Source organism: Palaemon carinicauda, chromosome 6 (genome assembly GCF_036898095.1).
Source record: "Palaemon carinicauda isolate YSFRI2023 chromosome 6, ASM3689809v2, whole genome shotgun sequence".
NCBI lineage: Eukaryota > Metazoa > Arthropoda > Malacostraca > Decapoda > Palaemonidae > Palaemon > Palaemon carinicauda.
Genome location: NC_090730.1, coordinates 113,883,012 through 113,896,350, shown reverse-complemented (window position 1 = coordinate 113,896,350; position 13,339 = coordinate 113,883,012). Strand labels below are relative to the sequence as shown.

The following is a 13,339-nucleotide window of genomic DNA, read 5'->3' as shown; positions in this document are numbered from 1 at the left end:
TCTGTTGATCTATAATTCTTGGCTCTCCATTCCCCCAGTTTAGGATCAGGATATGTTATTGGGAAGTCTTCTCAGAATTATTTCCTACAAGTGATACTTACAAACTTTTTAACTTTGTCTGAATAAGTGCTAGATGGGGTTACCAATTACTAGATTAAAATATGTTGTTGCTATGTATTCCATAAAAATACAAACTTCTGCCTCTTGATTCATACAGAATGCCTGCATGTCAGTGAAAACTAGCCAGCTCCCAGTACTGTAATATGCTATGTGCACGTCTACAAAAGCTAGCCATCACTAAAGGGTTAAAGGACTGGAAAAAACTAGAATATATCATACTTGGTTATTTATTAATAATGGTTTGTTCCAACACTTGAGTACTTACCTCGAACTACTTTCTTAGGAGTATCTGGGATCTCCTCCCAACTGACCAGAGTTTTGTGTAGTTTACCCTACTCCCATTTTTTATGAGGGGCAACCTCAGGTGGTGTGATACGCGCCCTGAGGCGACCCCGGGTCAGAGAGCATGCTTGCTCAGGTCTCGATCCCCAGTAAGTTCTCTGGTCGCGTCGCGATAACATCACGACGCTCTCCTTATCCAGTGCGACCCTTTGTGTCTCACGCGGTATCCACGTGGTACCTTTGTGCTCCCCCTTATCCTTTCCCTTTGTGTTCCTGTGTCTCGCGGTGCCTTTCTAGTGCGTAATCGAGCATCCCCGCCGTTGTCCTGGGCCTATGGCCGGTAAATCGTGTGGTGCTTTCCTGTCGAAACCTGAAGTTGACCCGCACTCCTTGTGTTCTTCGTGTAGGGGCAGTGTGTGTTCCCCTACAGCCACGTGTCTGGAGTGCGAGTCCTGGAACGAGGTGCAGTGGGTGCGTTACGGTACCAAAAAGAAGAAGGCGTCTAAGAGATTGCCTAAGAAGCCGAGCGTCTCTTCTCCTCTTGCTTCGCCGGGCGTATCGTCAGACAGAGCCTCGCTGCCGCCTTCCCCTACCCAGAGTAGGGGACAAGGTAAGTTAGTTGCGTGGAAGAGACCTGTGGCCCTTCCCCAGGAGTATGATTTATGGGATAGTGGTGTTGTGGCATCATTCCAGGCAAGTGAGGGGCCTGAGGGAGGGACGGGAGTGTGTTCAGGGGACGGAACCCTGGTGCAAGCAGGGCCCGTCTCCTCAGATGATCCTATGTGGGGAAAAACTGTGCCTACCTCTTCTCCCGCCTCGTTGGCGTGTTTTTCAGGTGCTTCTGCAGCCGAGGGTTCCGCCGAGAAGGAAGACTCGCTGCCGTCGGACTCCCTCACGTGGGTGCCGCCGAAGACGCCCTTCAGGTCTCTGTTGAGGATGGAGGAAGATTTTGAAACCTGGTCCCCCATCGAGGAACTCCCACGCTCCCCTCCAGCACCTTCAGCTACGTTTCCGTCCATCTTCCTACAGCCCTCTTCTTCCATTGAGCGACGCGTGAACCCATCAACAACGCAGCACAAGTCGGGCCCGCCGGTGAGAACATGTAAGTCGTCGGGCTCCTCGGCTGAAGCCTACTCTTGCTCCTCGGAAGACAGAGCCCCGAGGGACCGTAGGAGACGTTGTGAGAGGTCCCGCAGGAGACGTTGTGAGGGGTCCCGCAGGAGACGTTCTGGTTCTCGCTCCCACTCCCACTCCAGATCCCGCCACGGGGGTAGGCACTCTAGATCCCCCAGGAGGAAGTTTAGGAGAAGTGACTCCCCGGGGGAAGAATGGGTCATCATCCCTCGTAGCAAACTTCTCGAGATGTCAGCAGTTCCGGGCCTCTCGAACTGGCTCCCATGGGCTCGCTCACCAGTGAGGTACGTATCCAGCGGCAGATACGATTGACGGAGGGAGTCGTTTCTTCAGGTCCCAGCGGACAGGCATAAGTCCGCGAAGGGTCCGACTCCATCCGCCCAGCGAAGAGAGTCGCCCCTTCGGTCTGGCAGCCACGTCCCGACCTCCAAGTCAACGTCGAGTCGGCAGGAACGAGACAAGCAACTCCCTTCGACGAGCAAGTCCACATCTACCTGGACCTCCGTAAGCAGGGATAAGTCCAGGATGGAGGCCTCCGTCCCGATGGCGATGCCCGTGCTACGCCCTGAGCCGCCGAAGCTGGACCATTCCAAGATGTTTCTCTCTCTCTCTCTCTCTCTCTCTCTCTCTCTCTCTCTCTCTCTCTCTCTCTCTCTCTCCCCCCCCCCCCCCCCCCCCCCCCCGCGCAGCGACCTCCGTCACAGGCAGCGGATTGTCCTACGGAGGAAATGGACGACAATGGAGAAGGTTCAGCAGCAGAAGTTTCGGCCTTCAGGAGGGTAATAGGACTCATTAGGAGGCATCACAGATTGGACGAACCCGAGCTCTCCTCCGACGAAGTCTGGCTCTCAAGCCTCAGCAGGCTGGTTGATGCCCCGGTGCAGCAGAGACCCTTGCTAGCCCTGCCTTTGGCTAGGGATGTTAGGCTGGGTAGGGCTCACGTGGACAAGATCGTGGCCAACCATGCAGAAGCCCCCAAGACCCAGAGCTCCTCCAAGCTTCTTCAAGGCCTAAAATCCCAGAGCCGGTTTTACCTTCCTGAAGGGCATCGCGCAGGTCCCTGTACTGTGGAGCCTGCAAACGCCATCCTGGGACAAGGAGCAGCTGAAGAGAGGGCTACTACCGCCCCAATCTGTTTCTCCCCTTCAGAAGTTGCCATGATGGAGGAGATAGCCAAGGACCTGGTGAACGTTTCCTCGTGGCTGGATTGGTGGGCCTCCACGCTGGTAGGCTTCCAGTCCTCCTACGACCTCACTATCCCGGAGAAGCAGGCCTTACTGAAGGAGCTGATTAGCTCGGGAGGTAAAGCCCTTAAGTTTCTCTCATACCAATCCATCACGCAGGCCGCCAATTGGGTTCTGCGTAAAAGGGACACGGTGCTCAACAAGCTCGTAAGGAGGCTCCCTGACAGAGAAGCGAGGTCCCTGAGGAGCCTATCCCTGTGAGACGACTCAGTTTTCCCCCTGAAGGCGGTGGAAGAGACGGTAGAGAGGGTCAGGAAGCTGAAGGATACGGGAGAATCCAGACCCCCTCCAGCGAGAAAGACCTACCCATAGAAGGGCACCCTCCGACGCCTCCCATCCTCTTCATGCCTCACCTAGTCAACCCAGGAGAGACGCCCCTACTACGGCCTGGTCTCAGTCTTCGCAGCCCTCCCGTAGAGGAACGTCTTCAACACAGTCATCCTTCAGACCTTCCTATGCGGCAGCCAGAAAAGGTCTTTCAGGCCGCGCCTCTAGAAGGAGATAGGGAGAGAGTCCCCCTACTCCTGCCGAAGCCTCAGGTGGGGGGATGCCTCAAACATTCTTGGCAAGCATGGAGAGACCACGGAGCAGATCCTTGGACCGTAGCAGTCCTGAAAGAAGGGTACAGGTTGCCCTTCCTGGTGGACCCCCCACCTTTAATGCCAGATCAACAGGCAGAGTGGTTGGCACCCAAGGACCCCTTGAGAAGGATGGCCCTACAAGAGGAGGTCTCTGCGATGCTGGCGAAAGGGGCGATAGAACCAGTTAAGAACCTGGGCCCGGGGTTCGACAGCAGGCTCTTCCTGGTGGAGAAAGCGACGGGGCTGGAGACCAGTCGGAGCTTTCAGCCCTCAACAAGTTCGTGTGCAAGACCGATTTCAATATGGACCCCCGAAGTCGGTCCTAGCGGCCTTGAGGGAGGGGGACTTCATGATGCCCATAGACCTCAAGGACGCATACTTCCAAATCCCTGTTCACCCCTCCAGCAGGAAGTACCTGAGGGTGAAATGGGGTACCCAAGCGTTGCAGTTCAAGACCCTCTGCTTCGGTCTGTCCACAGCCCCTGAGGTCTTCACGAGGGTCTTCACAACAGTCTCAGCCTGGGCACACGAACAGGGCATCCGCCTGATTTGGTACCTGGACGACTGGTTGTTGCTTTCAGCCTCAGGGGAAGTACTGAGGGAACAAGGCGCGAAGCTCCTGCGGTTCTGCAATGTCCTGGGTATCATCATCAACCTAGAGAAGTCCCAACTGATACCCTCCACCAGGATGACCTACCTCGGAATGGTCCTGGACTCTCGGTTGGCGAGAGCTTTCCCTTCCGCGGAGAGACTAGACAACTTGGACCAAATCCTCCGGCCCTTCCTGTCGGACCAGCCCAGGAGAGCCAAGGACTGGCAAAGACTGATAGGCCACCTCGTCTCGGAGAAGCTAGTCCCCCAGGGGAAACTTAAACTCAGGGGAGTTCAATGGAACCTGAAGGAGACCTGGAACCAGAGAGACTCCCCTCCTCAAGGTGGTCCCGGTGTTCCCGGAGACGAAGGAAGTCCTAGAGTGGTGGCTCGCCAGATTGAACACCCTCAAGGGAATGCCCTACGCAGCCGACCCTCCAGAGATGCTTCTGTTCACGGACGCATCCAAGGAGGGATGGGGTGTCCATCTCCTCGACAGGACAGCAAGAGGAAGTTGGACGGACGAAGAGAAAAACCAGCACATAAACGTACTAGAGATGATGGCAGTGCGAAGAGCGTGCCTAGAGTTCGTCCATCGGCTCCGGGGAAACACCGTTGCACTGATGTGCGACAACGCCACGGTGGTGGCCTACATAAAGAAACAAGGAGGACTAAAATCGAAGGAGTTGTGCGTCCTCACGATGGGACTGCTGGAATGGGCCAAAGAGGAACAGATCAAGATCTCAGCAAGGTTCATTCCAGGGAAGAGAAACGTCCTGGCCGACGGCCTCAGAAGAATGGGTCAAATGGTAGGATCTGAGTGGTCCTTGCACCCGGAAGTGGCCAAGACCCTCATTCAAAAATGGGGATCGCCAGTGTTGGACCTCTTCGCAACGAGACTGAACGCACAGCTCCTCGTATTTTGTTCTCCTGTGCCAGATCCAGAAGCGGCGTTCGAGGACACCTTCCAGCACCCTTGGGACAACCTCGACGTTTACGCCTTCCCTCCCTTCGGGATGCTCAGACAGGTCCTCAACAGAGTGAGGCGAGCGGACAACCTGTGGATGACTTTGGTAGCGCATTGGTGGCCGGAGAGAGAGTGGTTCGCGGATATAAAGGAACTGGGGCGCCTTCCACCTTGGCCCCTTCTGGACAGGCCAGACCTTCTCCGGCAGCCCCACTTTCAAAGGTTCCACGAGAACCCTCGGTCCCTCCGCCTTCACGAGTGGAGGTTATCGAGCGTCTCCTGAGGAAGGAAGAATATTCTTTGAGAACGGCAGCAAGGATGTCAGGGTATCTGAGGCATTCATCAGCGGCAGTATACCAGGAAAAGTGGGCCACATTCACTAAGTGGTGCGTCTCGAGGAACATCAAACCATTGATGGCCTCCATTCCAGAGATAGCGAACTTCCTAGTCTATCTCAGGGACGAGGTAAACATGTCTATCCCAGCCATCAAAGGAGTCCGGGCTTCTCTGGGTCAAGTCTTCCTCCTGAAGGGCATCGACCTGGGTGCCTCCAGACATATCTCGATGCTCATCAGGAGCTTCGAACAATCGTGCCCCCCTCAAGCCAGTAGGGTGCCCCAGTGGGACGTGGCCAGAGTCCTGAAGATGCTGTCAGAACCTCCCTTCGAACCCCTAAAGGACATCTTGGACAAGGAACTCGCCCTCAAAACAGTTTTTCTGTTAGCTCTGGCATATTCGGCGCCAAAAGGCACACACGGTTCAGTGAATGACAATTCAGCACAGTAACAAGTCAGCATAATGAAGCAACTACAAGGAAATTCAGCAAAAAGTTTTAACACTTTATTGATAATATATAAAAAGGGATATAAAAGATTTATTAAATTTACATATTAAAAATAATACATACAGTATATGTAAAAAGAAATGAATTAATTTATTTCTGCAATTCAATGAGGTAGCTTATATTTTGTAAGTATTCCAACTTATCAAATCGACTTCCATACTCATTAACAAGCGTTTTTATTGCCTTAGCTGTCCTTTGGTATTTTGGGTTTTTTCTACCATCGTCGAGTCCAGCTCTTATTCTCAGTATCCTTTTCTCTATGCTATCTTGCTCTAGTTTAAGAAACTCGACAAACTTATAAAAGGTTGGATGGTTATGACCCAATGTTAACTGGAGACTTCGGTGCCACCCTTCTAATGAATTATTGGTCTTAGGTAGGTCGCCCTGCACTCGATCAAAAACAGTCCATAACTCGGGTTTAAAAACCGCATCTCTTCTACGACGACGGAATGGACGACCAATCCATGTGTCCTCGAAATAATTTGTTAACTCTTCCAATTCCGGAGGCATAACATCTTGCAATGATTCAAACACATTACAAACATCGTCAGCAGGCACAAGAGCTAAGGCCACCAACATCTTACAGTGTCGACGAGTATGCTCGTCACTTACATAAATCTGGGTAAGATTCAATGCCTGTATTTTTCTCCATATACACTGAGCAAGGTGGAAAAAACAACCGCTTATTTGCGTTCCTACAAAAACTCTTGAAAATGCATTTTGGAAAGCCTTTTCAAAATCACATAGCATAGTAGCTGGCGTCAGATCCGGGTATAGATTCAAAATAGTTCTTAATGCCTTTTCATGGATTCGACCTTTGCATCTGTCTTGTGTACAACGCCAAGACTCTTTTCCATTCCCAAGTTTTCTATCCAAACGATAGCAAAATCCATTTAATAGAATATGCTCGCGTCCTTTTTCCGATAAAATCCGCTCCATAAGGCTGGCTTTTCAGTTTTAACTAAGCAAATGTTTATAAACAACTGTATTCCAGAAAAGGGAATATATACCGTCCTAAGCTTGTACTATAACTGTCTTTATTTATTTTAACTAAGCAAATGTTTATAAACAACTGCATTCCAGAAAAGGGAATATATACCGTCCTAAGCATGTACTATAACTGTCTTTATTTATTCAGTGGTTGTTATTGTTAACAACCATGAATTACAACAGTAATGGTTGTAATAATAATAATAATAATAATAATAATAATAATTATGATAATAAAGAAATATTCTTTATATGCTAATAATAAGATACGGGTGAATGTGTGTGCATTTTTGCACTGAATTGTCCTAGTGCTGATTTATCGTTGTGCTAAATTGTCATGCGCTGAATTGATTCTAAGCTGAATTGTCATTCGCTGAATTGGCAGCGCTGAACTGTCGGCGCTGAACTGTCCTGCGCGGAATCGTCGGCACACGCAGCAAAACGGGTAGGGGAGTTGCACGGACTGTCGTACGAGGTGTCACACTTGAAGGGTTGGCGTGAGGCTACCTTCAGGTTCGTCCCATCCTTTGTGGCAAAGACTCAGAATCCAGCCGTTGGGGATCCCAAGTTTGAAGGGTTCTCAGTGCCGGCAATCCCTCGATCGGACAACTCGAGGGACTTGCAGCTGTGCCCTGTCAGGGCAGTACGAAAATACTTAGAGAGGACAGCCAGACTTCGACCCGATATCAAGAGTGTTCGTCTCCTCGGGACTAGTGAAGAAGCCAGTCTCCAAGAATACTATCTCCTTCTGGCTACGGCAGGTGATCGTCAGGGCCTACAGTAGTGCAGGGGTCCCCCTCCAGGAAAGCCCAGACCCCCCGACATTAGGGGTCTAAGTACTTCATTGGCATTTAAGAAGAATATGGTAGTGGGCCAGATCCTGAAGGCAGGTACTTGGTCTAACCAGTCGACCTTCACAGCTCGCTACTTGAAGGACTACTCGAGGAAGTCCCTGGACGGGTTCTCGATAGGTCCCGTCATTTCCGCGCTCCAAACAGTTTAAAGGTGTAGCCCCAGTGATAACCACGGGTAGTAAGTCCAAGAGGCACAGGTTCTTTCCTTAACCCCCTTGTTCTTCCTTCCCCTGCTCCCTTACCGAAATGACTCCAGTAGTCACCTGAAACTGCCATGGGATACACTATCTTTGGAAGGACATGTTTCCTAGGATTTCTTGCAGAGGTGAGTTACTTGGACACTAAGATGGGTTTTTGTGTAGTTTTCCCTATTTCTCTCGTGTTTTCCTTGGGGTCAGCAGAACCTAGTCTCCTATCTAGGTTCCTCTTATATACTTCTCACGGTCTCTAGGTCCTGAAGGACACTCCCACCTCCTAAGGTAAAAGTCTCCTAAGAAAGTAGTTCGAGGTAAGTACTCAGTGTTGGAACAAATCACAAATCTTAAGCAATTTGTATTTTTCCTAACAGTACTTACCTCGAACTACTTTCGGGTAATGGCCCACCCATCCTTCCCTGAGTGCCTTGCTGGACCTCATAGAAACCTAAGCTATCAAGAACTTACTGGGGATCGAGACCTGAGCAAGCACGCTCTCTGGCCCCGGGGCGCCTCAGGGCGCGTATCACACCACCTGAGGTTACCCCTCATAGAAAACGGGAGTAGGGTAAACTACACAAAACTCCGGTCAGTTGGGAGGAGATCCCAGATACTCCTAAGAAAGTAGTTTGAGGTAAGTACTGTTAGGAAAAATACAAATTACTTAAAATTTTTGATTTTTTAAATCTTTATTAATGCCTTATACAGTACTATACTAAAACTTGCTTTTTTTCAGGATCTCCAAACCATCTTGCAAATTATAACTCGGGAACTACACCTAAACTTTTGGGAGAAAAGAAGCACAAAAGTAAAAAGAGGAAAAGTGCATTAGAAAAAGAGGCTATATCTGCAACATATCCAAAAGATGATTTTATGAGTCCGCTTTCAGAAAACAGAAGGAAATCTGGAACTATTAAAAGGGAGAGTGGCTCCGAAAGAACTTTTGAAGCCGCTTTTCCCTCCCTTCAAAGAGGTGATTTTGACAGTGAACCTTCAGAGGAACAAAAACTGGAAAAGCAATCAAGGATTAAAAAAGAAACAATAACTCCTCTGAAGAAAAGTAAAATACCTAAGGGTTTTGAGAAATTCTCCCCTCTTCCATCTCCAAATAAGAAAATTAAGAAAGAGTACGATGTATAGCAGGAGATTTATTTAAAGGATAAAGCATTTGATATAATTAAATGTTGTTTAGTGTCAATTACCTTGAGATTATTGAAATGTTATTGGCAAAAATCTTGTCTTAGTAAATGTCATTTTCTTATTATCTCATAAATAAATGCTGTATTGTTTGATTCTTTTTGTTCCTTTTATTCCTTGGGTTCTGACTTGATATTTTATACATTAAAATATTTTAGTTATTGATCAAGTGTTACTCATGGGGTTAGATGTGCAATGAGTTATCTCATTTAAGGTCACATATATGGAGATGCTGTGACCAATACAAATCATTTAATAATCTTTGAAGTCAGGTGAATCAGTGAAAAAACCTTTCAGGGGTGATGGAAAAAGGCCAAAACACACATACTTACCAGAAGGGAGTTTCTTTTTGTGTTTTATTATTTTTTGTTTTTGTTTCCTCTAAGGGAAATATGCTATTAAAGTATCTCTCTTGAGTACTAGGTAATACTGTATTCATTTTCAATTCAAAGTACAATAAATATGCGAAGGAAACAAAATTATTAACCGTTAATTACAAATACTGTAAAGGAATCTGAAATCTGAGATTTTGACATAGGAAAAATCTATTTTTGGGCTCAAGCCATGTCATCATGATGGAAGTTCCTTCTGGCAACTTCTACAGTATAATATTTCTGCGATTGATATTACAAGAGAATTACCGTCAGGTATCACGGGGTTCCAACCCCCGGAAACGACTATCCGAAGATTTTGTGTATAATCAGGGACGTATCCTAAGATAACCATAGATATCTGCACCCCAAACAGACCTTACCCAGTCTAATCCACTAAGGGGAAGGATAAGTAGGGAGCCGCTACACCTCCTATCACCTTCGAGTGCCCCTATACGTTCTTGCTTCTCATTCCTTCGAACGCAGCTGATGGCTACAGTTCGGTTGATTTTTGGGGGCGCTTTTTTCCAAATTTTGACAATTAGTTTTGTGAATTGTCTTCCTCTTTTTCGCAAAAGTTGAAATGTAACCAAGTTCATAAACATCAGTTATAAGAATGACGGAAGCAGTTCTTGCTGCAAATTCACTCGAATTAAATATCAAGCATGAGAGGTTCAAGTACAACGGAGTCCAGGTTGTTTTTTATATACTGTACATCACGGAGACCGTATTTGTTTTAAGACTACAAATAAGCTTAGTCTATTCATTCATGCATACATATATTATGTACAGGAAGATACACAGTGTTAAAATTTACTGGCTACTAAAGTGTATAAGCTTTGAGTATGACTTCTCATATTGTTACGAGTAAGCAGCCTGACTGAGAGGACACATTAAGTGCTTTAATAAGTAAGACTACATGTTTCTTTAACAGTTTATTGTCTCGCATATGCTATTGATATTTCTTTGAAAAAAGTTTTATTAGTAAACTCTAGCATTGGATAAATGATAGGCTGAAATTATTTCTCCCGTAGACTAATAGTAGAATGATTATAAAGTGATATTTATTTTCTAAACAGTTTTTCCCAGCACTGTCATAATCAATATCATTATTTGAGGGGTAAATTAGTTCTTCTTTGCTTCAAGTTTATCAAATATTGTACCAGATTGTTATAAAGAATAAACCCAGCTATATGGTAAAAAATATTAAAAAAGAATAACAGGTGTCAAAAAATAGGAACAATAAGTATTAACTACTAAATCAACTTGACTAAATGTAAGGCATCAGAAATGTTAACTATCACCACATTTCTGATACAGGATTTACTTGTAGGCATCCACATTTCAGACTTCAACTTTACCTCTTTTTTTGTGGGAATTTATTTTAATTTCAACCTTACTTATATTTAATAAACAAAACAACTTACTTTATAGAGTAGATCCACTAATAAACAAGCTTTTTGGGCTCAAGCCATGATGTCCTGATGGAAGGTTCCTTCAGTAACTTCCTAAAGGTATATATGACTACAGTAGATATTCCCAGAGAATTAAACTAAAGGTATCACAGAACTCTAACTTCTGGCGCGAGTACCCATAAGGTTTCCCTTTAGGATATCGTATAATAACGGGACGTATGCTTGACACGCCACATAGCTATCTGCACCCCTGATAGAGTTTACGCTTCGAGGGGGAGTGTAGCAAGTATGGGAGGAGCCGTTGCAAAGCTCTCCTCCTGCGTTACTGTTACGGTACCTAGCGATGTAAACAAACGGCCACCATCTTGACTGACGTCACATCCGCGAGCCATATCCTCGTTCCTTTTTACGTAGCGTCTCTGACTAGGTGTTTTTCCCAGTGCTAGCTAAGTAATTTTTATCATGTCGCAATCTTCAGCCTCGCCTTCTGGAAAGTTGAGTATCATATTCTTGTATTGTATAAATAAGCTCCAGCCGTAAAGTAACGACTTTTTATCTTTAAATCTTGTGTTTTGTGGCGGAGCTGTGCCCCGACCGGAGGCGTCATGTTGCGACGCTGCTGTTCGCCTCGCATGCTTTATTTAGTTAGCCAGAACAGCCCTCCCGGTCTTATAACTAATTATCAATATTAGTTATTTAGTCTTCATTGCTAGGAATTAGCTATATTATGCCGATAGTATTCGTTTTCGGCGATCACAGTTAGCCGAACCCTATGCTAGATTGCTAGCCTAGCCCCTAGGCTCGATAGCCTAAGTGTTCATGTTTACTTCTTGCATGATATATTAAGTGTTCCTAGTGTTATATTACAAAATGAAGATATAGGCATTTATACATACAAGATTCAGTGATTGCACATATGTTTTTTCGCCTTCTAGGGAGTATACAAGGGGTTTCGTTGATCTTGGTAGTCGACTCCCTTGCCCCTAACCTAACACTAGGGCGCTTGTATAATTCCTCACCTCCCCAGTTACCTTATCTAAGGTAATCTCCTCCCTCTGAGGTAGCCTAGGCTACATCCTAGCCCTCCTAACCTCGATACATTCGGGTAGGTTAGGCTAAGATTTTGCTTCCCCTTCTCCTTGTCATAGTACATGCGCTTTGAGTTTGGGACAGAACCTCAGAGTACCAGTCATTTGTCCCCAGCCCTCCTTTAGGAGAATGTACTCTCCTTCTGGTCCCTGCTGGAGGGCGAAGGTGGTGGGGCTCTGCCCTTACCCCTAGTTCACACTTGGTTGGGTTACGACCCTTCCTCCCTGTGGTCTAGCGACTTGTCCTACCCCTGCCTTTCCTGGTCTAGCAGACTAGCTCACCTAGCCTAGGTTAGGCAGTCTAAGGGGATTCTGCTTCTTTATAGTTTAGGACAGGACACTAGTGCTGTACCTACTCTGCGCTAACCTACCCTAGGCTGAAGAATGAACTCTTCCTACCTAGACAGGCTAGCCCTGAATAGAATCCCCACTCCTGGGAGTGCCGGTGGGAGCTACGCTTCCCCCATACACTCCCCCTCAGGACTCTCTCCCCTTCCCCTCTATCCCATTTGTGTTAGCTAGCCATCACACCCCTGTCCGCCATCCTGCAACTCCACTGCGTGCCGGCGGATTGTGGGTTCGGCTTGGTCCTTTCGTTGGTTAGTCCGTACTGCTACGCTTCCCGCATATAGTCGAACTATGGGATAGCATTCGACGGTTGGTCTGACGGCGGAGGACCTCCCTTCTTTGAATGTTCTTCGGTCCTCCCTTGGGCCGCCACTGGCAACATAGCCGACTGCCGGCTCTCTGCCGCCGGATGAAAGGTTGCACCCCTCCCTTTCATTTGAACACTTCTTCCGGAGGAAGAAAGGAATGGGTACTGGGTATTACCCTTCCCTCTCTCTCCTCTTATCCTATACCTCTCTCTCTCTTAGTGCCGGTCCACTGCCGCCTCCACTCTGCCGGCGCTAGCCGTCAGTGTCTCCGGTACCCTACCTGCCTCATTGAATGATGTCAGTGTCGGTATGCCGTTGCCAGCCACCTACCGGCTGCCGGGGGCCACCGGCTTGCCGGCGATCTACCATCACCTAAGGTGTCACCCTCTCTCTCTGCCACATAGACTGATGGCTTGGAAGGGTCCATCCTTGATGGGGACCTGCCGGCGCCAGGTGAGCTTCCGGCATGCCGCCAGGTTGCCGGCGCCACCAATCACTCCTCCCTCCTGCCGGCCCGGTGTCGGCAGCTATTATTGTGCAGCTATGGATAATAGCCAGTACACCTATGGTATGGTTATACCCTAGACTGAAAACTATTGTGTATAGTTGTACAGTAAAATCTTTCCAGCATATTCTGCGCATCCATGCGCACTCTCTTGCCGGAACCTAACCTGATAAGGGGGCTTAGCTTATCCCCCTTTTCTTATACACTGAATGAATTCAGCTTCCCCCTCTCACCATACCTAATTCCCTAGAGGAAGCCTATGCTTGGCTCATCCAACACGGATGTTCTTCCTCCTCCCAGGGCCCA

At 47.7% G+C, this 13,339-nt stretch overlaps 1 protein-coding gene across 1 annotated transcript in view; it reads left to right on the top strand.

Moving 5' to 3' along the window:
* LOC137642614 (uncharacterized) overlaps positions 1 to 9,093 on the top strand; it is a 51,192-nt gene extending 42,099 nt beyond the window's left edge. The window contains exon 5 of the mRNA XM_068375321.1: positions 8,538 to 9,093. Coding sequence (XP_068231422.1) covers positions 8,538 to 8,941 — 404 coding nt within the window. The 3' untranslated portion in view covers positions 8,942 to 9,093. The remainder of the gene's footprint in view (positions 1 to 8,537) is intronic.
* The last annotated feature ends 4,246 nt before the right edge of the window (positions 9,094 to 13,339 follow it).